At 58.9% G+C, this 22,156-nt stretch overlaps 1 protein-coding gene across 2 annotated transcripts in view; it reads right to left on the reverse strand.

The window, feature by feature from the left end:
• Window positions 1–22,156, reverse strand: part of TSPAN9 (tetraspanin 9) — a 182,593-nt gene that overhangs the window by 64,642 nt on the left and 95,795 nt on the right. The window contains exon 3 of one of the 2 annotated variants that reach the window (XM_060164317.1): window positions 13,338–13,417. In XM_060164317.1, coding sequence (XP_060020300.1) covers window positions 13,338–13,400 — 63 coding nt within the window. In that variant the 5' untranslated portion in view covers window positions 13,401–13,417. Of the gene's footprint in view, window positions 1–13,337; window positions 13,674–22,156 lie in introns of those variants that run through there. The other variant, XM_060164316.1, reaches the window with a different exon arrangement.

The following is a 22,156-nucleotide window of genomic DNA, read 5'->3' on the forward strand; positions in this document are numbered from 1 at the left end:
CATGTGTCCTTTCCAGTGGGGGAGCGGGACAGTCCCTGTGTTCACAAGGAAGGGACAGCATCACAGCCTGGAGCCATGAGTTGGTGGGGGGATGTTTGTTTGTTTTCTCAAAGGCAGCGGCTGCAAGTACAGCTGGACGGGGAGGTGCCGGGGCTATGGAAGCGGGCAGAGGGAGAGACGGAGGCTGGAGGCGGAGGCCTGGAGGAGAAGGGGCTGGGGAAGCACGAGGGAAAAGAAAGCCCTTCCTAGTGCTGGCGGGTGCAGTCTTTCTAACAACAGGAAGGGAGCCGCACAGCGCGCTGGGTGTCAGACGCGGCACTGGGGGCGCTGAATAAAGCAGCCCGCCCCTCGTTACCTGCTTGGTGGGGACAGCCCTCCCAGGCAGGGAAGCGGGGGCTGCTGTGGCTCAATGCCCAGCCAGACTCCCAACTCTTCCTGCCCTCAGGTGGGCCATGGAAGCCAGAGCCCCTGTGCCTGGGCCCAGCTCGCGGCCGGGAGACCCGAGGCGGAGCAGAACCTGGGGCAGTTTGATGAGACTCAGAGAGCAAGTTCCAGCACAGTCCTGCCTGATGGGTCCTCCCTCACTGTGGCCTCAGTGTCCCCACTTGTGAGATGTAAAGAGCTCCATCCCTGGTCCCTCACTCCACCCAAGGGGAAGAGGAAGATAGAGCATCTGAAGAATGACCAGCTCTCTGAAAACACAAAGGGAGCAAAAGAAATGAAGAAAAACCACAGATGTCACAGCCCGCAAGGGGCTCCCAGGTGAGCTGGTCCCAGTCTACCATCGTGCAGATGTGGAAACTCAGGCCCAGAGAGGGTCACACAGCCAGTTAGCAACTGCTGGGGCTAGAACCCAGGGCTCTGTGACCACGCGCTGCTCTTTCCCACGCTCCCACCTGGATCCCAGGTGCAACGTGAAGAGCTAACTGGTGCACGTCTTCCGTGAGAAGTGGAACTCGGCGCTTCTGTTGTAGAACGGGGAGGAAACGCAGGCTTGGTGGCCGGGCCCACTAGGATCTCGCAGGCTGCTGGAGGGGCTGCCCCGCCCCGCCCACCCAGCCGCAGTAAGATGTGAGGCGCCTCCACCCACGAGGGAGGCGAGGATCCTGCCAGTCCTCCCACAGCTCTCAGCTCCGCGTGCGCTTTCCACACAGACGCCCCTCCTCCCATCAGGCAGGCTGAGAAAGGGGCAGGCAGAGGGGGGCTCGAGGCGGAGGGGAGGGGGCGGGCCTGCACCGCTCTCTTCAGCTGCCATAAATGGTAACGAATCAAGCACCTTGTGCGCTCAGCTCTTCTGACTGCATCCACGTTCCTTCCCCCGGCCCCCCGAGGGTCCCCAGGCCTCAGGGCCCAGTCAGGACTCGTGTCCTAAATGACTCAGACATCAAAGATCCCTTGCCCAGGGCCCAGGCTCATCGGCCTGACAAGCTGTCACTCGCTCTTGCCCACAGGCGGGGAGCACAGTTGGGCCTGGGAACACACATGACCGCCCCCAGAGAGAACCCTGGGGCCGCCGCTCCAGCACAGAAGGCTCGGGAAGGTCCTGCCAGCAGCCGCCCTTTCCTCAGAGCCCCCTGCAAAGGGGCGTTGGAGTCTGTGGGCCAGGCCACATTCACCTGTTCTCCAAACCTGCCACCTGCAGTCTCTACCGTCCGCTGGCTACCATGGACGGTGCCAGGGAGCAAGTCCTTGCCCATCACACTCTGCTTCAAGCCCTATGCTTTAGCCTCTTCTCCGTCTTCCATACCACCTTGTTTTTTTTTTTTTTTTTTTTGCAGTACACGAGCCTCTCACTGCTGGGGCCTCTCCCGTTGCGGAGCACAGGCTCTGGATGCGCAGGCTCAGCGGCCATGGCTCACGGGCCCAGCCGCTCCGCGGCATGTGGGATCTTCCCGGACCGGGGCACAAACCCGCATCCCCTGCATTGGCAGGCGGACTCTCAACCACTGCACCACCAGGGAAGCCCCATACCACCTTCTTTTTCCTGCCCCCTCGTCCTCCATGCTCCCCCCGCCCCCTCTCGTCCAGAACCTTCTCCTGACTGTCCTCCTGCCCTGCCTTCTCCCTAGCAGTACACCTCCCATCCTCCGGGTCCTGGAGCCCTGTCCTTTCTGGCCCTCATCTACTCCGAGACCTGCTTTCTCCGCCAAGCCTGCTGTGCTCAGAAGACAGACGGCAGGGGCTGGACACGGACACGCTGACACCACCCACCAGGGTCAGGAGAGCACCCAGCTCCGTCCCCAGACACGGCAGGCACTCAACGCAGGGTCCCCTCCCCCACGAGGGGTGCCCGCAGGCAGGCACCCTGTGGAGGACCTCCTCCTCCTCCATGCTCCCCTCCTTCCCAGGGTCCTGCTCCAGGTTTGCACCCTGCTGGCTCGGGCCCCCCTTCTCACGTGCCTCCCCCTCGTCCAGACCAGCCTGAGGGTTAGCGAACCAGGGCCCATCACTGAGGACACATTTTGGGGAATCCAGGGACTCAGCACCAAGGAAGGTCAGGACAACCCAGGGCAGGGCTAAAGGAACAGCACGGCCTGGCAGGCACACCCCAGAGCATCGGCTGGCCAGGCCTCTGCCCAGTGGTGGTCACCGGGGAGGGGTGTGGAAAGGGGCTGACTGGCTAGGATCCAGCAGTGTGCTTTGCTGGGAGATGCCCCGAAGAGTGGCCCACCTCTGGGGAACCCAGAGCACCTACCCCTGAGCGACTCACACACACCTGGGTGGCACAGCCAGGCTCTGGGCACCAGAGGAGCACCCAGGCTGCCCATCTCACCAGCAGAGGCAGTTGGCGTGGCCATGTGAACAGAACCAGGGCTGCTGGACGGGGCAGCAGCTGCTCCACCGCCCTGGGTCTCGCTTCCCCACCTGCTCCCGCCCTCTCTCTCCAGGAAGTGGGGCAGGTACATCTCAGGGGATGAGCAAGTCCTAGCAGCAGCAGCATCTGGCATTGGGGGGCAAACACTTCATCCACCATTTTGCCCTCCCCTTCGTTTGGTATCAGCACCCGTTTTTCTTGAGGATATTCTCCTCCTCCCCAGTGCAGATGGCCCTGTCCCGTCAAGCAGGGTGCTCTGCTCACCCCTGCCCAAGGGCTGGGCTCATGACCAGCCAGACTCCCTCCCAGATCTTGAGTCTCTTGGATTCGACGAGTGAGATCCACGGGCCAAAGCGGCAGGAGCTGACGCATCCTGACGGAGTCCACGGGGTCAAGCTCACCATCGTCCTGGTACCGGACCCCCGGAGCACCCTGGTCCCTGGCCCATGTGTGGCCTGCGGCTCAGCCTTCCCTCCTAGCCTGTGCGCTCACCTGGTATCCTTCATAGATACTGAAAGACGCACGGAGAGAAAAACAGGGGTGCGGGTACCCAGAGAAGGGAAAAGAAAGCTGGGCCGGCAAAAGTAAGAGACGTCTGCTCAAGTGATTTGCCCCCAGATGCCAACGACACTGCTAGGAACTGCTCACAGACAGAGAGCTGAACGGGGAGATACAGTCTGTGCTTCTGAGTTAGCCCGCCTGGTGTGTGGTGCTTGCAATCTGGGAGCCTCAGCTTGCACAGAATCCATCTAGAACGTGAGCTGCTTAGATGAAGATGCCAGCTTATACCCAAGGTCACACACACTTGGAGGGAATCTCTCTAAATACACATGTTCATGTATGTATAAATATATACGCACATACTTACGCTACAAATGTGTTTTGCCTGCTTACATAGTCACGCGGCATACACACACGTTTGTACATAAATACCGCATTAGGTTTGTATACACACGTGCGCACATACATGCATACATAACTGTGTATGTGTGCGTATGGGCGGAAGCTCTGAGAACCTACAATTTGGGTACCTTGGGGAAGATGCAGGCGCAGAACCAGTCCAGTGGAACACGAGGACATTTTAAAAACCCTCAGGGGAACCTCCCTGGCGGTCCGGTGGTTAAGACTCCATGCTTCCACTGCCGGGGGCGTGGGTTCAATCCCTGCTCGGGGAACCGCATGCCATGCAGTGGGGCCATTGTAAAAACTCTCAGGAACTTGCCCCGCCCTCTGTGCTATCACAGCATCTTCACACAGAGACAGACACACACCAGCTGCCCCCTGCCCCCACCCCTTCTGCTTCTACTCTGGACCACAGGGTCCTGCGCTCTGAGACTTCTGAAAGGGCCTCCCTGCCCGGGGGGAGGACAGCAGCTGGAGGGAGGCACGCACACCCCCGCCTGACTCAAGCACGGGCCACGTGGAGCCCCTGGACAGGCACCAGGGACCGAGTGGTGTTTGGTTTTGGGGTTCCCTCAGCTCCTCTTCTCCCAGAGGAGACTCTAACCCTACCTTCCCTCTTTCACTGTTCCTTTCATAGCCGCCGCCCTGTCATCCCTCACACCAGAGCCACCCGTGGCAAAGGATGAAGGATCAAAAGTCTGCACTCGGCGGAAAACGCGTAAGACCCTCACGGAGAACATTAGAGGCCTAATACGTGGAGTAAACCACGTCCGTGAACAGAAATGCACGTTGAGAATACAATTTATATTCATGAATGCAAACACAAAGATGGCGATTCTCCCCAAGTTGATCAAGAGATTCAATGAAAGGACAATCAAAATACCACCAGGGCTGGGGGGTGGGGTTGATGGATTGATTTTTGGTGAAACTAGACAAACTGATTCCAAAACTTACACAAAAGAACAAAGGGCTGAGAATAGCCCAAGCATTCTTGAAAAGCATGAGATGAACGGACTTGCCTTACCACTTCTGGAGACTTGTTATAAAGTGGCCGTAATTCAGACAGTGTAGCACAGGGAAAGGTGCAAGGTGCCCACCAGTGGGGGAGAAGGGGCCTGGCCAGCTGGGGGGGCTCAGGCAGCTGCTGTGACAAGGGGAGAGAGGAGTCGGGGCCCCACTCACATCGCACGCAGATATACATCCCAGAGCTACGAAGCACTTAAATATGAAAAGTGAAGCCTTCAGAAATAAATACAGGGACTCGTCTTTGATCATGCGTTCGTTCATTCAGACCATCATGAATATGAGCGTCTATTATGTTGTGACAGAAGCAATGTCCTATTACCAGGGACATAAAGATGTCCCTGAGATGTTATGTCAAATAATACATAAAAAGTACCATCTCACAAAGAAAAGAGACTGATAAGTTTGACTACATTCATTTAAAGAAGTTGTTTATTAAAAGACCTCTGAAGAAAGTGAAAAGACAAGCTACAAACCGGAAGCTGTCAAGGGTGTTTGTGGTACACTTAGTGGACAACGGATGAGTACCCAGAACAGAGATAAAACTCCTAAAAATTAGGAAGAAAAAGCAAACAACTCTACAGGAAGATGGACGAAAACATCAAGCGGCATTCACAGAAGAGAAAAGAATGGCTGATAAACCTATGAAAAGAGGTTGACTAATAATCAGAGAAATGCAAATTGAAAACATAACACAGCATTTTACACCCACCGTGTCGGAGAATGCCCCAAACTTTCCATTTTCAATTGCCAATCCACTGGGGGAAGTGTCAACTGATGTTTCCAGTCTGGAAAATAATCTGTCATTCTCCAATAAAGTGGAAATGCAAGTATTCTGAAACTCATCAATGCCAATCCTTGCTGTCTCCTAAAGCAGCTCTCCACGTGTGGCCCACGGACCGGCTCAACGCTGAGGAACTTTATAGCAGTTTGACATGGCCAGAACATTCAAGTGCACGATCAACAAGCTCGGGGATGCAGTGGGGTCACCTCCGGCTGGAGCTGGGTACCGGTCACGCACAGCAGAGCCCTGTCCAAAGACTGGAAGGAAAGAGCTGCTCCTCCAGAGACACGTTCAGAAGCGAGGCCCTAGAGACGCTCTGGCATATGTGCACCAGGAGGCTTATTCAAGAACATCTCCAGAAGCATGTTTGCAAAGAAGGAAATAACCCAAATGTCATCACCAGAAGAATACACTGCTGCACACACACGTAACGGAATCCCATGGAGCAGCAAAAATAAACGCACTATCATCACACATATCAACACGGATGAATCAATAAACGTAACGCTGAATTTTAAAGATTCAGAAGGCTTCCAACTACCGAAAGCTTAAAAACAAGCCAAGCCAAACGATGTGGCGTTTAAGGATGCACACACATGCGGGAAAGCCGTAAAGAAACACACTGAACACAAGACGTAAGGAGAATGGTTCTCTCCAGGCAGGATGCGGGGGCGGGACCAGGGAGGACCACACAGAGGCTTCGCAGGTGCAGATGACGTTTCATTCCTTAAACTACATGGTGGGCACATGTTCATTATATACATCTTTATATGAATTTAAATATGATATATTCTGCTATTTGAAAAAAGTTTTAAGCGACCATTTTTCTGGTTAGTAAAGTGACCCGGAGGCCCTAGTTGCCTGTCTTTTGTCAGCTCAGGTCACAGCCAAGCTGCCCAGCAGAGCCCAACCCGGAGTGTGTGCCGTGACCTGCCCTTGGAGCGCCCAGGGCAGAGGACCATGGGACCCTGCCATGTGACCACAGGCCCAGCCGGCCCGATTCATGGCACCAGGAACAAAGGGAGGCAGGGGAGGGCGTGGCCCAACCGAGAAGAGTGCAGTGTGGCAGGGCAGCTGCAGGCCCCAGCGTCCGAGACCCCGGCCCTCCCTCACTGCCTTCCACCCCATCCTCTGTTCCCACAGAGCCGCCTCCCCATTTCTACCACGTATCCCTGAGACCAGAGGACGTGGTACTCACCCCAGCCTAACAAGACATCTGGAGCTCTGTCCAGGCTCCAAAGCCCCGCCCAGCACTGTCACGCCAGCCCTGGGCACCTGACTCACTGTGGGGGGCTCCCTGGGGGTCCATGCTGTCACTGCAGGAGGGCGGTGACAACACCTGCAACCACTGGTCACTGAGTCCGGCGCGCCAGCATCCTGCTGAGAAGCGGACCTGTGTCATGCACACACCGCCTCACCTGGGCCCCTGGCAACAGCCCTGCAGGACAGGTGATACTGTCACACGTGAGGAAGCCCAGGCACCAGGAGGGGTAGGAACGCTTCACAACACAGGCCTCATTCCTGCGCGCTCCGAGTCAGTAGGTCGTAGGTCAAGGGGCACGGTGGCCTCTGCCCGTGTACACAGCTGCCTGGGTGATTCGAACCTACACCCTAGGGAAGAGCCCCGGAACGGATGGGAAGCTCCCTGAAGGCAGTCACCCCCGCACCAGCCACCTAACCCGGCCTCCTGCGTGGTACTGAGCTGCCCACACTCGGAAGAGGATTTGAAACCCTGTGGCCTTCCCTTCCAGGGCCTTCCTGCAGCCTCTCAGGAGGCCTGCCAGGGCCCGAGGGAGGAGACGGCAGAACCCAACCAAATGGAAGCACGGACCGACCACGTTAAAAGAGATTTCAGGCCCCCTGAGGTCCCGGGGCTGGGGGAGGAAGAGCGAGGGGTGGGGGGTGAGAGCCCCTTCTCCACCCCGAGCTGCTCACCCCTCCACGTGCCACTTGTAATGTCCCTGCCCCAATGCCCCCCTCCCCCCCCGCCCCGACTCCTGCTGGCAGACTAGCTTTCACACGCGAGCAGCGACAAAGCTGGCTCAGAAGACTTAACTCTGCCCGACGGGTTTGCCTCAGCCTCAGAGCTTGCTAACTGGAACCACGGACGCAGGTACATGGCAGCCGAAGGGGAGCGGCCGGGCGTCTCCGTAAGCTGCATCAGCGACAGCGACAGCTTGCAGCCCGAGCGGCACCGCAAGACCTGTCTCGGGGGTCACCGCCCGAAAAGCAAAGCATCCCGTTGTGCAGAGCCCCGGTGACAAACCTAGCGGCAGCCCCAGCACCTCGTCCTCGGAACCCAGGCCGCAGTCACCAGGAAGCCGCCCTCGGCTGGCACCACCAGGCTCACACCGCCCTTTGTTTCCTATGTTCGGCTCATTGCACACACGCAGGAGGCTCAGTCTGGATCACCCTTCTCCCCGGCCTGGAACCCCATCCGCATCTATCCAGCAAACTCCTATCCATCCTTCCAAGTCCAGCTGTCACTGTCATCTCTGTATCTCGTCTCTATTAAGCAGCATTAATTACTCTACTTAGAAGCTCGACTGAGCACTTACTGCCCGGAAGTGTCATTATCTGTTTATGCACCTGACTGCTCCCAGGGACCTGGCTAACAGCAGGTGCTCGATAAATGCACCTAGCGCACACTAGCCACAGAGCGCCCACTCAGCCCTTTCCGTAAGAAGAAACAGAAAAGACACAACTCACGAATTCTTTTTCCCAAACTCAGATGCTCCTAAAAGAAACAGGCTGTTTTTCCTCCCCTTTATTTCTGATGGACGCAAACATTTTAGAGGGATCGAGACAGCCATCACACGGCGTGGGGGAAGGGAAGGACAGGTCAAGTCAGGGCCCCAGGACGGACGCTGAGTCCAGGCCTGCCGCTGCCCCGGCCCAGGGTGCTGCGGAGGGGGAGGGGGGCTCCGTGTTCTGGTGCCTGGGGGAGGACGGGCCAGGTGACCTCCCCATCCACGACTTCCTGGCCCGGGAAAGCTGATCTGCCCTGTGCGAGCCCAGTCAGCCGGTCCTCAGCGCTGCAGGCTCCTGCGCACGCAGCGGGCATTCAGGAAATACTTGTGGCATGAGTGAAGCGGCTCGATTGGGACCCTGCAGCCCAGTGAGGCCCACAGCCCGCCGCCAAGTTCGGCCAAGGGCAGCCAGGCACACGGAGGCAGGGGAGGGCGAGGCCCCATCCTCCGCGGAGGCCGGGGGAGGAGGCCTGGGGCTTTTTCTGTGCTCCTCAGGACAGCGGGAGGGGGGGCAGGCCTGCGGCCCCTTCCCCACAGGGGTGACAGCACTCCCCCCCATTTCAGCAGAACTCTCTCTTCCCTGCCCTCCTCCTCCCCACCCCCTCTTGACTGACACCAATGCTGGCTCTGACATGATTTAAAAATAGATATCAAGACAAGGAAGTTTAATTTTTAATGCTTTGGAAAGGAAGCGAACACAGAGCCGGCATTCCCTCACGGCCACATTCCCAGGTCTCGGGGCATCAGCCCCCCTCCCCGAGCAGAGCCAGGCCTGACCCACCCCAAGGATCAGGCCCCACGTGTAGCTGCCCTCTGGGAGCCGGCCGGAGCCTTTGGGAAGCCTCTACGTACGTGCCTCTTGCTGCCCAGCTTGGCCTGTATCTCCTGTTGGGACTCTGTTCTGACCCCTCAGCCCACTCACGACTTCCGTTCCCAGACAGAAGGCAGCCCACAGACTCAGGACACCCCAGGCCGCCCAGCCCAGATTGTACCAGACCCTATCCTGGGCTTCACGGACACAGGGCGGCTATGGCATCCACTGGCGGCCAAGCCAGTACCAAACGCGTGCCTCCAAGGTGGCTGGAGAGCCGTGACCATGCTGCCCGCACCCAGAGGCAGAGTGAGCGGCCCGAGAGGGGCCAGGCCGCGCATGCCTGCCCCCACGTAGGGGAAGTTAATCAGGGTGCCCGCCCGACACCCGGCGCACGCAGCCCGCGCCAGCCCTTCTCCTGCCCCAGCAGGCACCCTGAACGCTGCCTCCTTGGCTAACTGGCCTTTCTTAAGAGACCAATCCACAAGGAATAGACTTCCAGGTGAGGCCAGAATGTCGCTGCTCTGCCAGCCATGATTTAAAGTGATGGGACAGCTCTGCTGGTGAACATGCAAAGTGACCATTATTCTGAGTGGCAATTACACTAGCCACACCAGCCCTACTCCCAACCACTGCCCCCATCAGATAGGAGCCCAATTTGGGTTGGGAGGCGGTGGGATGGGATCACGATTTGCCGTCCCGAGAAAGGGACAAAGGCCCCCAGCACTCCGAGCTCGCCCCGATACTCAGAGTTGAAAGCTCTGAGCCTTCTGTGCCCTCCTTGAGGGGCTTAGCTTCGCTTAATCTCTGCCTGGAGTATTCCACCAGATGGTCCCGGGAGGACTGAGAGATGGGGCTGAGACGAGGAGAGAGAGCTGGGGCGGCTGGATTGCGGGTGGAGGCCCCTCAGCATGCGGAACTCCTGTGCCGGCCCATTCCGCACCACCTGGAAAGCCGGCATTCTCTGTGAGGATCCGGGTGGGGCGCGCATGGGCACGGAGGGGGGGGGGCCCATTCAGGCAGGCTGACCTCCACCCCACCGTCTACGTCAGGCCCTCAGAAACGCTGCCCTGGGCGCCAACCTGGCTAGCACCAGCTGGCTCTAGGCAGCAGTGCCGGGGGCAGACCTGGACGCCGTCCCCTCCCCCCCACAGTTAGGCGCCCAGCAGCCTGCAAGGCACCTGCCCTTTCCTTTGGAAGGGGGTGGGGGGGAGGCCAGCGCACAGCTCCGCCTCCATCCTGCCCCCGGTGATGTCACCCGGGCCCCCGCCAACACCAGTACCCTAGAAGCTCCACCCAGTGGCAAGGAGCCAGGCCCGCTCAGGCCTGCGAGGGGCTGCAGTGTGAGACAGCTGCGCCTCTCCTGGCAGCGGGACTCCTCCCAGCGGGCTCCCGGGAGGCAGGCGGTGTGGCCGCAGTGGTGGGTTTGGAGAACGCCCAGGTAGGCGTCAGGATCTATGGGGAGATCTCAACCTACTGATTACAGGCCGCAGGTTCAGCTCCAATGCCTCAGAAAAGCCTCCTTTGGGGCTCTGAGCCATGACACTAGAAAGTCATGGCTACATAATTCCTAACAATTGCTCTGGGTCCCAGAGGGCTTGGCGCTGACCCTCCTCGCACCCACCCTCTCACTCACGTCTGTCCTTGCCTCCCTGGTGCCCTGGGAAGCAGCAGGGGTCTCCAGAGGTCCTGCCTCACCAACACCACCACCCGCCTTCGCTCCTTCTCTTCCGAGTTGGCTCTTCCCTCCACTGCTCCTTCTATTTCAGGCCCAAGCACCTCCCGCAGGAAGCCTTTGCTGGACTGGGGTACAGGGACGCGCAAGCCCAAGTCCTGGCTACACCTGCTCGTCTACCTGCCAAGAAACGCAGCGTCCAACACTCTCACACACACAAGCATCCGTCTCTCTTGTGCTGAATTTTCCATCTCTCCTAAGGTCTAGGCCTCATTTCATCATCCCATACGCTACAAGCATGAAAGAACTGGGTCTTTGAGACTCAGAATTTTTCCCAGCTCATAGCATGTTGTGGGAATTCTGAAAATATTACGTAGCCAGCAAAGTCAGAGGCTAGAAGAAATCGAATCCTTGCCGGGTAGGAGAGAGGGGGTAGGTACTTTCTTATTAGGAAGAGTAAGTTCTCTCACTATAACCAAAAAGGAAGGCCATTCCACTGACCGGTTCATTAACCACCGGAAGAGAGAAAGTCGCTCATCACCCACAGCTAAGGCGCCAGGACAGCCTTCATCGCTGGCAAGTTTGAGAACTAACTTCTCTTTCCTGTCAGGTGGGATTGGGAATCCCTACCACATGTGTGGGTTTACTGCGCTGACCCTCCCTTCATTCACTCACAAACACACAACCAGTGCCTTCCATGTGCAGGGCACAGACCACAGCACCAGCTAGCGCGTGGGGAGGTCCCCAAACGCCCGGAGAAAAAAAGAGGCGGCACACGCAGTTATACCTACTCTGGCCAGCAGGTGGCGGGGTGGGGGCGGGGAGGAGGTACTGGCCAGGGCACCGAGCATCCCAGGAGGGTCTGTCTAGTAAGAGTGGGGCGAGGCAGAAAGGCAGAAAGGTAGGCGGAGACTGTGAACAAGGACAGAGAGGGAAGCCGTGCACAATGAATGGGCAGCATTCATGGAAATCCGCAGGCCCCAGACAAACACACACCAGTGCTTGGCTGACGCGGATGCTGGCAAACGAGCCAGAGGGCCAGGAGGACTTGCCCAGAGGCAGCCACAAGATCGTTCTTGACATTCCAGCGGATCTGCCCCAATTTCCACAAAACCCTCCCCACAGGACAGGTAACATCTTACCAGCAGTGGCTCAGACCCAGACCTGGGGAAATCCTACTCAAAAGATCTCAGACCAGGCTCCTCGGAAGAAAAGGGAAGGGGGCTCCCTCCCCAGAGAGAAGGTAAGGAGGCAGGACGTCCCTAACTAAGGAGGCGAGGCTGTGAGGGGGACCATCACGACCGCCCCCCACATTGGACTGGAAAGGAAACCCAGTCCTTAGGGATAAAGTGATTTGCCCAAGGTCACACAAAGAGCTGATGCGGAGCCAAGGCCAGAGCCCCGTCTCCCTCCAGCCCAGGCCTGAGCTCTCCCCTTCCTAGGGAAAAGTCACCCACCCATACACACCCATGAACGTTTCTCAGTTAAAGTGGGTCAGTTCACACAAGCCCTGAACACCAAAGCACGCCGCACGCAGCCCCCCGCACTGGGTGACTCTCCTGCCCCATGCTCCTCCTGGACCATGGGCAGTGGACAGCCTCCACAAGGGAGGAGGACAGCCCTGGGGCAGGGCCAAACATCTGTGCTGACTGCGTCTGGGCTCCAGAGAAGAAAGGCAGAGGCAGAAGTTGGGATGACGGAAGAGTTAGACACGCATTTAAGAAGTTTTCAAATTCGCCTAGTATTTCTCGTGCACAGGGGCAGAATAACAGGGGACTGAGCACAGTTCCGAGCTGCCCCACCCACTGGCCCCTTCTCTAGAACCTCCTCTCTCACCAAGGATGGGGCACTCCCTTTGTCCCCTCCAGGCTCTGGGTCCCACGGCGGGAGCGCATGGCCGGCCCGCCCCCGCCCAGCCCACTGCAATCCCTCAAAAGCGGCTGCGGCCACCCGATGGCAGCATCCCTCCCACACCCCCCTCTCCACACAAGCCCTAACTCGGGGGCAGAGCTGCAGGCCGGCGAGCGGGCCCCTCGGCCTGGGATAGGGGCTCCTTCTCCTTTTCCTGGGATTCACGGAAAGGATCAGGAGGGCGTGACCTCTACCACTCCCCCCACCTCACGCCCATAAAGTGCCGCAGACTGTGTTCGTGCATGTTCAGGAGGAATACAAGAAGAAACTCGGAAAACCGTCCGCACTTCTGCTTGAATTCAACTCAAGGTCACAGCTGCTAAAAATTCCGACACCACACCTATTTCTGCACATTTCCCAGTTGGGGGCACGGGTTTCTTACAGGGGGAGAAGGTGGTGGCAAACTTCAGCAGCCTCCCAGGAGTAGAACAAGTCTCTCCTGGAAGACAGGCAAGTTGCAGCCTCCACTCAGCCACCGAGGAGAGAGAAGGGAAGAGAAAGATGAATGAAAGTGGGGGCGGGGGGGCGGGGGCCGGGGGAACGGTTTTTTAAAACCCACTTACCGCTGTGCAGAGAGCAGAGCAATGCAGCTCTGAAGGGAAAGAGGGTATCGTGCTTAAGCAAAGAAGAGAGGAGACCAAGGAGAGACACTGGGAAGGACTTACCCAGAATATCAGATTGAAGAGGAACATCGTGTACTTCAAGCAGCAGAGGCAGCCTCTGGCCATGTTGCACTTCTTAAATTCTAGGAGGAGAACAAAGGACAGGTCCAGGTAAAACACCACGTACTTGCTGCCTTTGGGCGCATTGTACTTGTCGGTCTTCACGCCAGCCTCGGCGCGGCTCTGGCCGCGGGAGCCCGCGGTGCCGTAGAAGGCGCCGGCCGTGAAGCCGCGGCCGAACGGGCGACCCGAGGTGGACGGCTTGGCAAAGTCCGAGTCCTTGCTGTCCAAAGATGGACTCCGGTGGATCGAAGAATCCTCGCTACTCGACTTCTCCATGCTCGCGTCGCTCCCGGGGGGCGCGGGGGGCGGGGGGCATCGCTCCCGGAGTGGCACGGAGGGGGCGCCCGAGTCGGGCGCGGGCTGCGGGCGAGTCGGAGGAGCCTCGCACGCCGTCGCTCAGTCCCGGGGCGCACTGCCGGCCGGACCCCGCGCTGGGGGTGCCGGCGCCCCGCTTCTCGCCGGCCGGCCCGGGAGGGCTCTGCGGCGCGGCGCGGCGCGGCTCCACGCGCGCTCCCCGGGAACCGGCTGGCCTGCGTAACTTAGAGTCTTTGGGGAGGCAGCGATTTGCTTGCTCGCTCCCGAGCGTCGGCTCGCCTCCCGGGCGCACCGCAGCTCCACGCGAGGCACCCGGGCGCCCGGCTCCGGGCTCCCCGGCACCCCTCTCCCCGTCCCAGCCCGGCCCGGCCCGGCCACTTTGCGGGCGCCCGCCTCCTCTCGCCCCGCGACTTTGCGGAGCTGCCCCCGGCCCTGGGCTGCCCGGCCGCGCGGCGGGCAGTGCCAAGGGATCCGCCGCAGCTTCAACCGCTGGGCTACCCCTGCGAAATCCCGGCCCGACTCCCGACTCCGAAATCTCCGGAGCCCCCTCCCCGGCCCTCGGCCCCGCCCCCTGGTTTGCATTCGGCCAATGAACGCGAGGACTGCGGGGGGCAGCCTCCCTCCCGGATGACACCACAGCTTTAATGGGATTAGCGTTCTGCCTGGTGCCTACACCAGTGCGCCGCGAGCCTCGCTAAATGTCAAGGGCTCCGGAGCCGGGGTGAACCAGAACCTTCATCGCAAGGTGCTGGCCTCTTTCCGGGGAGAGAAGGGGGCGGGAGAGGAGGGGAATGGCTGGAGGTACCACGACCCAAGGAAACCTCCCCAGAGGAAAGTGCTGGGGAAGACTGGAGGGGAAAGAAGCGCGGCCGCTGTCCAGCTGGCCGCCGCCCCCTGTGCCCACGGGGCCTGTCCGACCCGGGCACAAGGTCTGCCGGCTACACACACACAGGCGCGCGTGTCTGCACACGTGGGTCAGGCTAGGGCACACGGGGAGCTGGGACCGCAGGGGAGGCGCGAGGTGTGGGAAAGGCCCTCGCGACCCGCGCCGCCCGCCCCGCCCCCTCCGCGCACGCGCGCACGCGGCTCCGGAGGCTCCTGCAGCTGCGCAAGCCCCCCCCCCCCAACTCCTGACCTGCGTTCCGGTCGGGACCCCCCCACCCGGCTGAGAAGAGTAGGTGGCCCAGGTAAGGTCCTGCCTTGCCCCCGCGAATCCTGCCTTGCCAAGGGTGGTGTCGGAGCGCGCTGGGATACCGGCGCTCCGGCAGGGCTGGTCAGGGCACAGCACCAAGAATGCTCTCGCTAGGAGCTTGGGGGCATCCAGAAGGAGCCCTTCATCCTACCATGAAACACCACCTGCGTCCCGGGCTTGTGCAGAGGTCTGCGCTGCCCAGTTGGCAAATAAAGAAGACCAGAAGACAGGTGGGGGGCGGCACCTCTGCCACCAGCAAGAGGGTGCTGAGAGCCCCAGAGCAGCGCCACGTCTCCCCTGGCCCTGCATCCCACACCTAACAGCGCGCTCGGCCGCCGGGAGGCGCTGGGCAGGGCGGCTGGATGGTGTGAGTGTGAAAATGTCCTCCCGGGATCCCATCAGACGTTTACTCCACACCTGCTCTGTGCTGAGCGCACCAGGACCTGGGGAAACAGGTATGAGGTGTGCTGCTCCCTGCCCTTCAGATTCAGATACACAAGATCTAGCCAGGAAGACAGAAGGACATTAATCACCAAGGCCATGGGCAGGAACAGAGCTACCACATCCGCTCTGGCCGAGGGGGACACTCATTCCGACCAGACCCTTGTCACAGATCTTCTGCGGGGCCCTAAGCTGCTGAGTCTGCACCTCGGGGCCGGAGGCAGGCCTGCATTCCAGGGGTGCGGGCGCTCTTTCTGAGGGCAGCCCAGCTCCTTTAAAAGGACCAACAGCGGCGCTACTATTCTGAGCCCCTCCCCCACTCAGATGGCAGCCCAGCAACGAAAGCCAGTGTGTGTCACAGACAGGGCACCTTGCTGTCTCCTGGTTGGGCACAGCGGTCCCGTGGGTGCTGTGCACACATGAGGGGCAGATGTCCGGCTGGCTCCTGGCAGATCCCACGGCCACCCGACTGGAATGCCTCTTGTCCTCTTCAGCCTGGACCGGCTCCTGAGGGCTCGCGGCTGCCACATCCCTTCTCTGATGCGGGAGAGATCATACCAGCTGGACTGAGAGTCAAGAGACCTGTTTTTCACTCTGAGCTCGATCTGAGGTCTGTGATCAGGGCTAGGTGGTCCGCCTTTGTGAGGTGCTATCTCCTCCTCTTTAAAATGGGGTTCACAGAGCCCAGCCCCAGAGGAGCCGGCCTGTGTGAGAACCGTCTGAGGCCCCTAAGAGCTGAGCCAGTACCAGGGGCTGTCACTACTAGTCTCCGACGTGGACTTGCAGTCAGCCAGCACCTCCCAGGCTGGCCCCCACTCCCCACCCCGCCTTCTCCTTTCTTTTCATCTCTCTCTTCTCGCCAGCTCACACCTTGTTCTGTGAGAACAGCCTCCCCACTGTCCTCGATCGTTCCACCCTCATTTCTGACTACACATGGATTTGTGCCAATAGCTATTTCCTCAGCAGCTGAAGCCCTGGGGGGCCGGGGGTGCAGGACAACAGGCAGGTAGGAGAGGAAGAGGGGCCGCCCAGTGTAAGCGCTCTGCTCTGCTCCCTCCTGGCCACGCTCATCAAAAGGGCACTGAGGTCCCACTCCCGTGAGGGCTCGCTCCCAGCTTAGTCAATGATCAGAAGCATAAGAGCAACTCCTATTTGCAAGTCCCCAGTGTATCCCAGGCACCAAGCATCACCCGCAGTAACTCACAGAATCCTCAGGGCAGCCCCACAAGATAGGTATGGTTATTATTCCCATTTTACAGATAAGGAAACTGTGATTTCAAAGCCCATGTTCTTTACTCTCTTGGGCTCTAAACCTAGTTCCTGCCCTTGGGAATCTGCCAGTCTAACAGACAGAATCTAAAAGCACAACAGGGAGCCTGATGAGGTCATTAGCAGGAGGAGCTGAGTAAGGGGCAAAGGGGAGAGGGGTGGTCAGGGCAGTGCCGCTGGACCTGTGGTCAGCAAAGGGGAGTCCCCCAGGAGATGGCCCTACATTATCGTACAGCGGGCTGGAAGAAGGAAGGGTGAGGGGAGAAGGTAGTTTGCAAGACAGGAACTGAGTCCCCGATAGGAGGCAGCTCAGGCAAAGCCGGGGACCAGCCAGGGGCAAAGCGGTTTCAGCCAGAACGTCGTCCTCCGCTGCCACCATGAAGAGACCACTCATGCGTCATAGACAGTTCATCGCGGCGGACAATGGGCGGGGGCACCGGGAGAGACAAAGGTGAGTGAGACACGGCCGTGGCCCCAAGGGGCTCGAGATGCAGTGGACAGACCATCCCTGGAGAAGCCCACAGCAGAATGACAGAGCGCACACGTGCCACGACAGGACGGCACGGAGCTGGAGTTTGGCCTCCCCTTGGAGAAGGGCTGGCTGGAGCGGGCGTGGCAGGGACAGAGGAGGGGGGAGAGCACGGCTAGGGGAACTTCGGGGGCAGTGAGGAGACGGGGCCTGGGGGGCCACAGTGAGCTACCTGCGAGGCCTCGAGTGACACTAGGAGTCTGAGCTTCATCCCGGGGCTTCCCAAGCAGTGGGGCACGTGACAGAATCGGGGCCCTAGGAAGCCAGGCCTGGCAGCAGGGTGGAGAGGCAAGGTCAGCTGCTGTGCTGCCTCAATTTCTTAGACTTTGGGCGCAGAAGGAACCATCAGAGAGAGATGGTGATGTGAGACACCATCTCTCCCCCGTGATGGTCCGCATCTACTCGCCGGGCTCAGGGGAGCCGGAAGGTACAGACTGCCCTTGAGGATCTCAGAGCATGTGAACAAGGCAGAGCTGCCTTTTTCTTTCCCTTTTTTTTCTTCAGACAACAAAAAAAGTAAGCAGGTACAGAATTCCCAGAGGGGAGGAGGAGATGCGAATACGTGAAATCAACATGCAGCATCTCTGCTGCCTGGCAGCTGGGGAGATGCTGCATGTTGCAGCTTCAGAGTAATGCCAAGCCCTTGGCCTCTCCCTGCGTCTCTCAGGCCTTTGGGCTCTCGCTAACCTGCACACAGGTCACGGGCCACACAGATCCCCTTCCGGTCCCACACTGAGTATCTCTGTATCTGACAACGTGTGTAGCTCGTGAGGCATCCTGGACCTCCGAGGCTCAGGCAGGGCGGCCCCACCAGAATTCAGGTGAGACAGAGGGGCCCTCGCCATCCAGAGGGGCCACCATTGCAGAAGGGAGCCTTACTCACCTCAGCTTAATTCTTAAACTCCCAAATTGGGATCCTCTTCAGCAATATAGAAAATGCTTTGATTGCTAAGCAAACCATTTACCGATGGTGCCAAAAGGGAACAAGGATGGACGATGGATGAATATAGATAAAGAAGACGTGGTGTATATATGATGGAACACGACTCAGCCACGAAATAGACAAAACCCTGCCATTAGTGACAACATGGATGGACCTCCCGGGTTAAGTGAAATAAGTCAGACAGAGAAAGGCAAATACCGTATGATTTCACTCATATGTCAGATATTAAATACATAAACAAGCCAAACCAAACCAAACCGAATCCGTGGATACAGAGAACAGAGCAGTGGTTATCAGAGGGGAGGGAGGCAGCTGCAGGGTGGTGGCTGGAAACCACACCCTTGGTGGTGAGCACGCTGTAGAGTACACAAAAGTCAAGATACGATGTTGTACATGTGAGACGTACATGATGTTATAGACCAATGTCACCTCAATAAATTTTAAAAAGAAAGAGGGCAGGGGGAGAAGGATGGAGCGGTGCCTAACGGGCCACACCCCAGGATGTTGGCATGAAGGTTCACTCTGCAGGGGGAGATGAGGAGGGTCTGGGGCAGGGGGCAGGGGTGGAAATTAAACAGCTCCAGGGCCACGAGCCACCAGACTTGGCCAGGATTCACGAAGGACGGTGATGATAGTAAAAGGGCTGGGGCAGAAAGGAACTAAAGGTCATTGTGTTTGTTATTTGTTTAGTTTCTGAGACCAGTAAGGAAAACAAACAAAGAACTGGGTTTGGCTGCAGTGGGAGGGGCGCCCTTAGAAGGAGGGATGTGTTGCTCAGGACCTTCTACCAAGGGCGGCACCTCCTTCCCTGGGAAGAGGTTTGCCCCTCCTCCTTCAGGCCCCCAGATCTTCGTCCAGACATATTAGTTTGTCCACCTGCCTCTGCTCTAGTCACTGGGCTTCTCAAAGGAGGCAGGGGCTGTGTCTTAACCATTTCCTCAGCCCCGGTGCCTGCCCCTGTGACCACCTCAGTCAGGGCAGGTGGAGGGCCAGGAAGCCCACCAGGCCTAGGCCCTGAGTTCTCCCCATGGACCACCCGGGGGCCCAGGTTCACTAACCAGAGGGAGGGACCCAAACCAGACGTGTATGGGGCCACTCCTGGGAAGCAGGCTATCGAGGGCATCGGGACCTGGTGTGAGGACCATGTGGTCAGCTGCCGCTCACAGCCACATCCCCAGCATGTGGTCCAGCCTGAGACGGATGGACAAACGGACAGGCAGGTAAACACACAAACTTACTGAGCAGAGAGGAAGAGTCGGAAAAGGTAGGAGGTGGGAAAAGGAGAGGACAGAACCCCTCCAGGCCCTCCCCGCCCTGGGGAGCCAACCTGGTGGAGACACCCACGTCCAGCCCCGAGTCCCCGGTGGGCCCATGCAGACTCCCTCATTCCATCACATCTCCAGGCCCAAGAGGTGGTGGCCACTCCTGCCTACGGAGGGAGCACGCCCGTGAAGAGACCTCAGCTTTGTGTTCACACCCCTGAGGGACGGGTGGGCACGCACGTCAGAGCACGAGCTGCTGATACTGCGGACGCTTAGCTTAGCTCCAAGGAATCGCAGTCACAGCTCCAGACCAGCCGTACCACTCCTGACCCACTCTCAGGGAGGCTTCTGGATCGAGGAACCAGGTGAGGTGAGGAGGGTCCATCCCAAAGCCAACCTACTCGGCACACTCCCCTAACTGTGGGCCAGAGGGGCCCAGGTCTGGGAGAAAGGACAGCATACGCTCAGACGCCTGTAGTGACTGCCGTCCGTACCCACGACCCGCCCCGACCACAGAGAGCAATGTCCTGCAAACTCCAGGCTTTGGGACTGGACGGATCTGTGTCCAGATCCCACCTGCAGTGAGCTACCCACGTGCCGGGTAACCTGGAATGACCCCCTGCCTGCTCTGTATCTCAGCTTCCCCAACCGTGAGATGGAGATGATAATACACACCCAAGCAGTGTGCAGAAAGACAGAGACTGGAGGTTAGGAATGCGATGCACAAAGCACAGTGTTGGACACAGAGTGTTCAGTGAATTGAGGCACGGTCATCACTACCAACAAGCGCTATTATAGTAAATATGGTTCCAGTGCCCATCTAATCATAGGGTGATTGAACAGAGAAAGATACAAGACAACACATAATTGATGCAAAATGTCCTGTGGCTCAAATTCTGAGGGCAAGTGCTGGCAGGTCCTCCTTCGGGGGCCCTCCTCCCCTCTGCCAACACTCCTGCATTCGCCACCCCATCTGTTCCAGGGCCGTCCACGTGCTGACGACACCTAGAGGTTTACCTGCGCCTGACCTGTCTTCTGAGCCCCAGGCACGCACACCCAACCCCTGCTTGGCATCCCCACGCGGCTGTCTCGCAGCAGCTCCCGCTTCCCGTGCCCCAGAGGGACTGACCTTGCCCATGCCCTGCTCCCCTGGCAGCGACCCCCTCCTCAATAAACGGCCTAAACACCCACCCCATTGCTCATGCCAGAGACCCAAGATTCATCCTGACTCCCTGTGGTCACGGGCCCCCACCTCCTCTCAAACACAAATCCCACCCAATGAGCTTCCTTCTCCTCACCGGCTCACGGGCACGGCCCTGGTCCAGCTCCTGCAGCATCTCGGCCAGGGCTCTCCTTCCCACCCCCGCCTGAGGCCCATCTTCTCACCCACACTGCTCTCTTACCGCCCTCAGTGGCTTCCATTCTGCTGAGATTATGGTCATGTGTATGTGTGTGTCTGTGTGCGTGCATGCGTGTGTGTGTGTGTGTGTGTGTGTGTGTGTGTGTGTGTGTGTGGTATTTGCTGTTCTACTTTTCTATTACAATTCAAATTCCTTAAGCCACCCTGGAGGTCTGGAAGGACTGGCCCCTGCCCACCTCTCCAGCCCACTGTGCTCCAACCAGTGAACCTGCGGAGCTTGCCCTCCTCGGAGCCTTTGCCCATGCTGTTCCCTCTGCCTGGAATGCTCTTCCTCGACCCACCACCTGACGTACTTCTTCTCACCCCTGAGTTCTTATGAGTGCTTCACAACAGTCTCTTCTGGTTTTGTGGCTCCCCTCCCACCCCGTCTAAATTAAAGCCTAAATTCTCAGAGCTCCACTTCTCCTGCAGCACTTGTCCGTTTGGAAGCACATGCTTACTTGAGTGACAGTTTGCTGTCTGGCTCTCCTACCGGACCATAAACCCCAGGGCAGCAGGGGCTGAACCCAGGACAATGCGTGACCAGCAGCGGGACCAGAGAATGCTGGGTGAACAAGAGAGGAGGGGCTCAAAGGAGGGGGGGCACGGGGGCTGGGATGGCAGCACCGCCAAAGAAGGGTTTCCTGAGTCGCCTGAGGGACGAAGCCTCAGGACGCCGATTACCTCCACCTCCTCGACTACAGAACAGGAAGTTTCTACTGGCTGCTTCTCTAAGGCCCCTTCCAGCCCTGAAATTCCCTCCCAGTGAAATGGGACCTACCTTGTTTCTTGGGAGATGGGCAGGGCCGATCAGGGCAGCAGAAGGAAGAGCATGCTGGTGGGAGAAGGCTGGGCGAAGCCAGAGGGAGACGAGTGCCCAGGACGGCTGGGGAGGACACGTCCACACACCCAGCCAAAGTGAGGTTTCGCGGCAAGGGGACTGGGAAGGGAGGCGGGGGTGAAGCACACATGACCCTGGACGCCAGGTGCTCTCCCACCCCCGCCCTTACCTGGCTAACCTCCCACCAGAACAGACCTCCCACGTCTGCCTCGCCCCCAGCCGTAGCACTTGCCGCTTCCTCTGCCTGGACCTCCCTCCCCGCACCCTGAATGCCAGCGTCCACAGCCGGGCTCGGGCCTCTGCTTGGAGCGCCAACGCACCTGAGTCCATCCCACCACGGAGCTACCTGCTCGCCAACATCCTGGCCCCAGACTGTGAGCCCCTTCAGGGCAAGGGCTGCGTCCGTCATCTTTGTATCCCAGCGCTTGGCTCAGAGCCAGTGCCCAGCGCACAGGAGCTGTGAGATCACCACCGAACACACACGCGTGCAGACAGCGGGCCTCGTGGGAGCCTCGAGCAAGGTGACAGCCACTCTTCAGGAGAATGGGCCTTGCCTTTGGGAGGGGAG

The sequence above is a fragment of the Lagenorhynchus albirostris genome, chromosome 11 (genome assembly GCF_949774975.1).
Source record: "Lagenorhynchus albirostris chromosome 11, mLagAlb1.1, whole genome shotgun sequence".
In the NCBI taxonomy this organism is placed as follows: Eukaryota; Metazoa; Chordata; class Mammalia; order Artiodactyla; family Delphinidae; genus Lagenorhynchus; species Lagenorhynchus albirostris.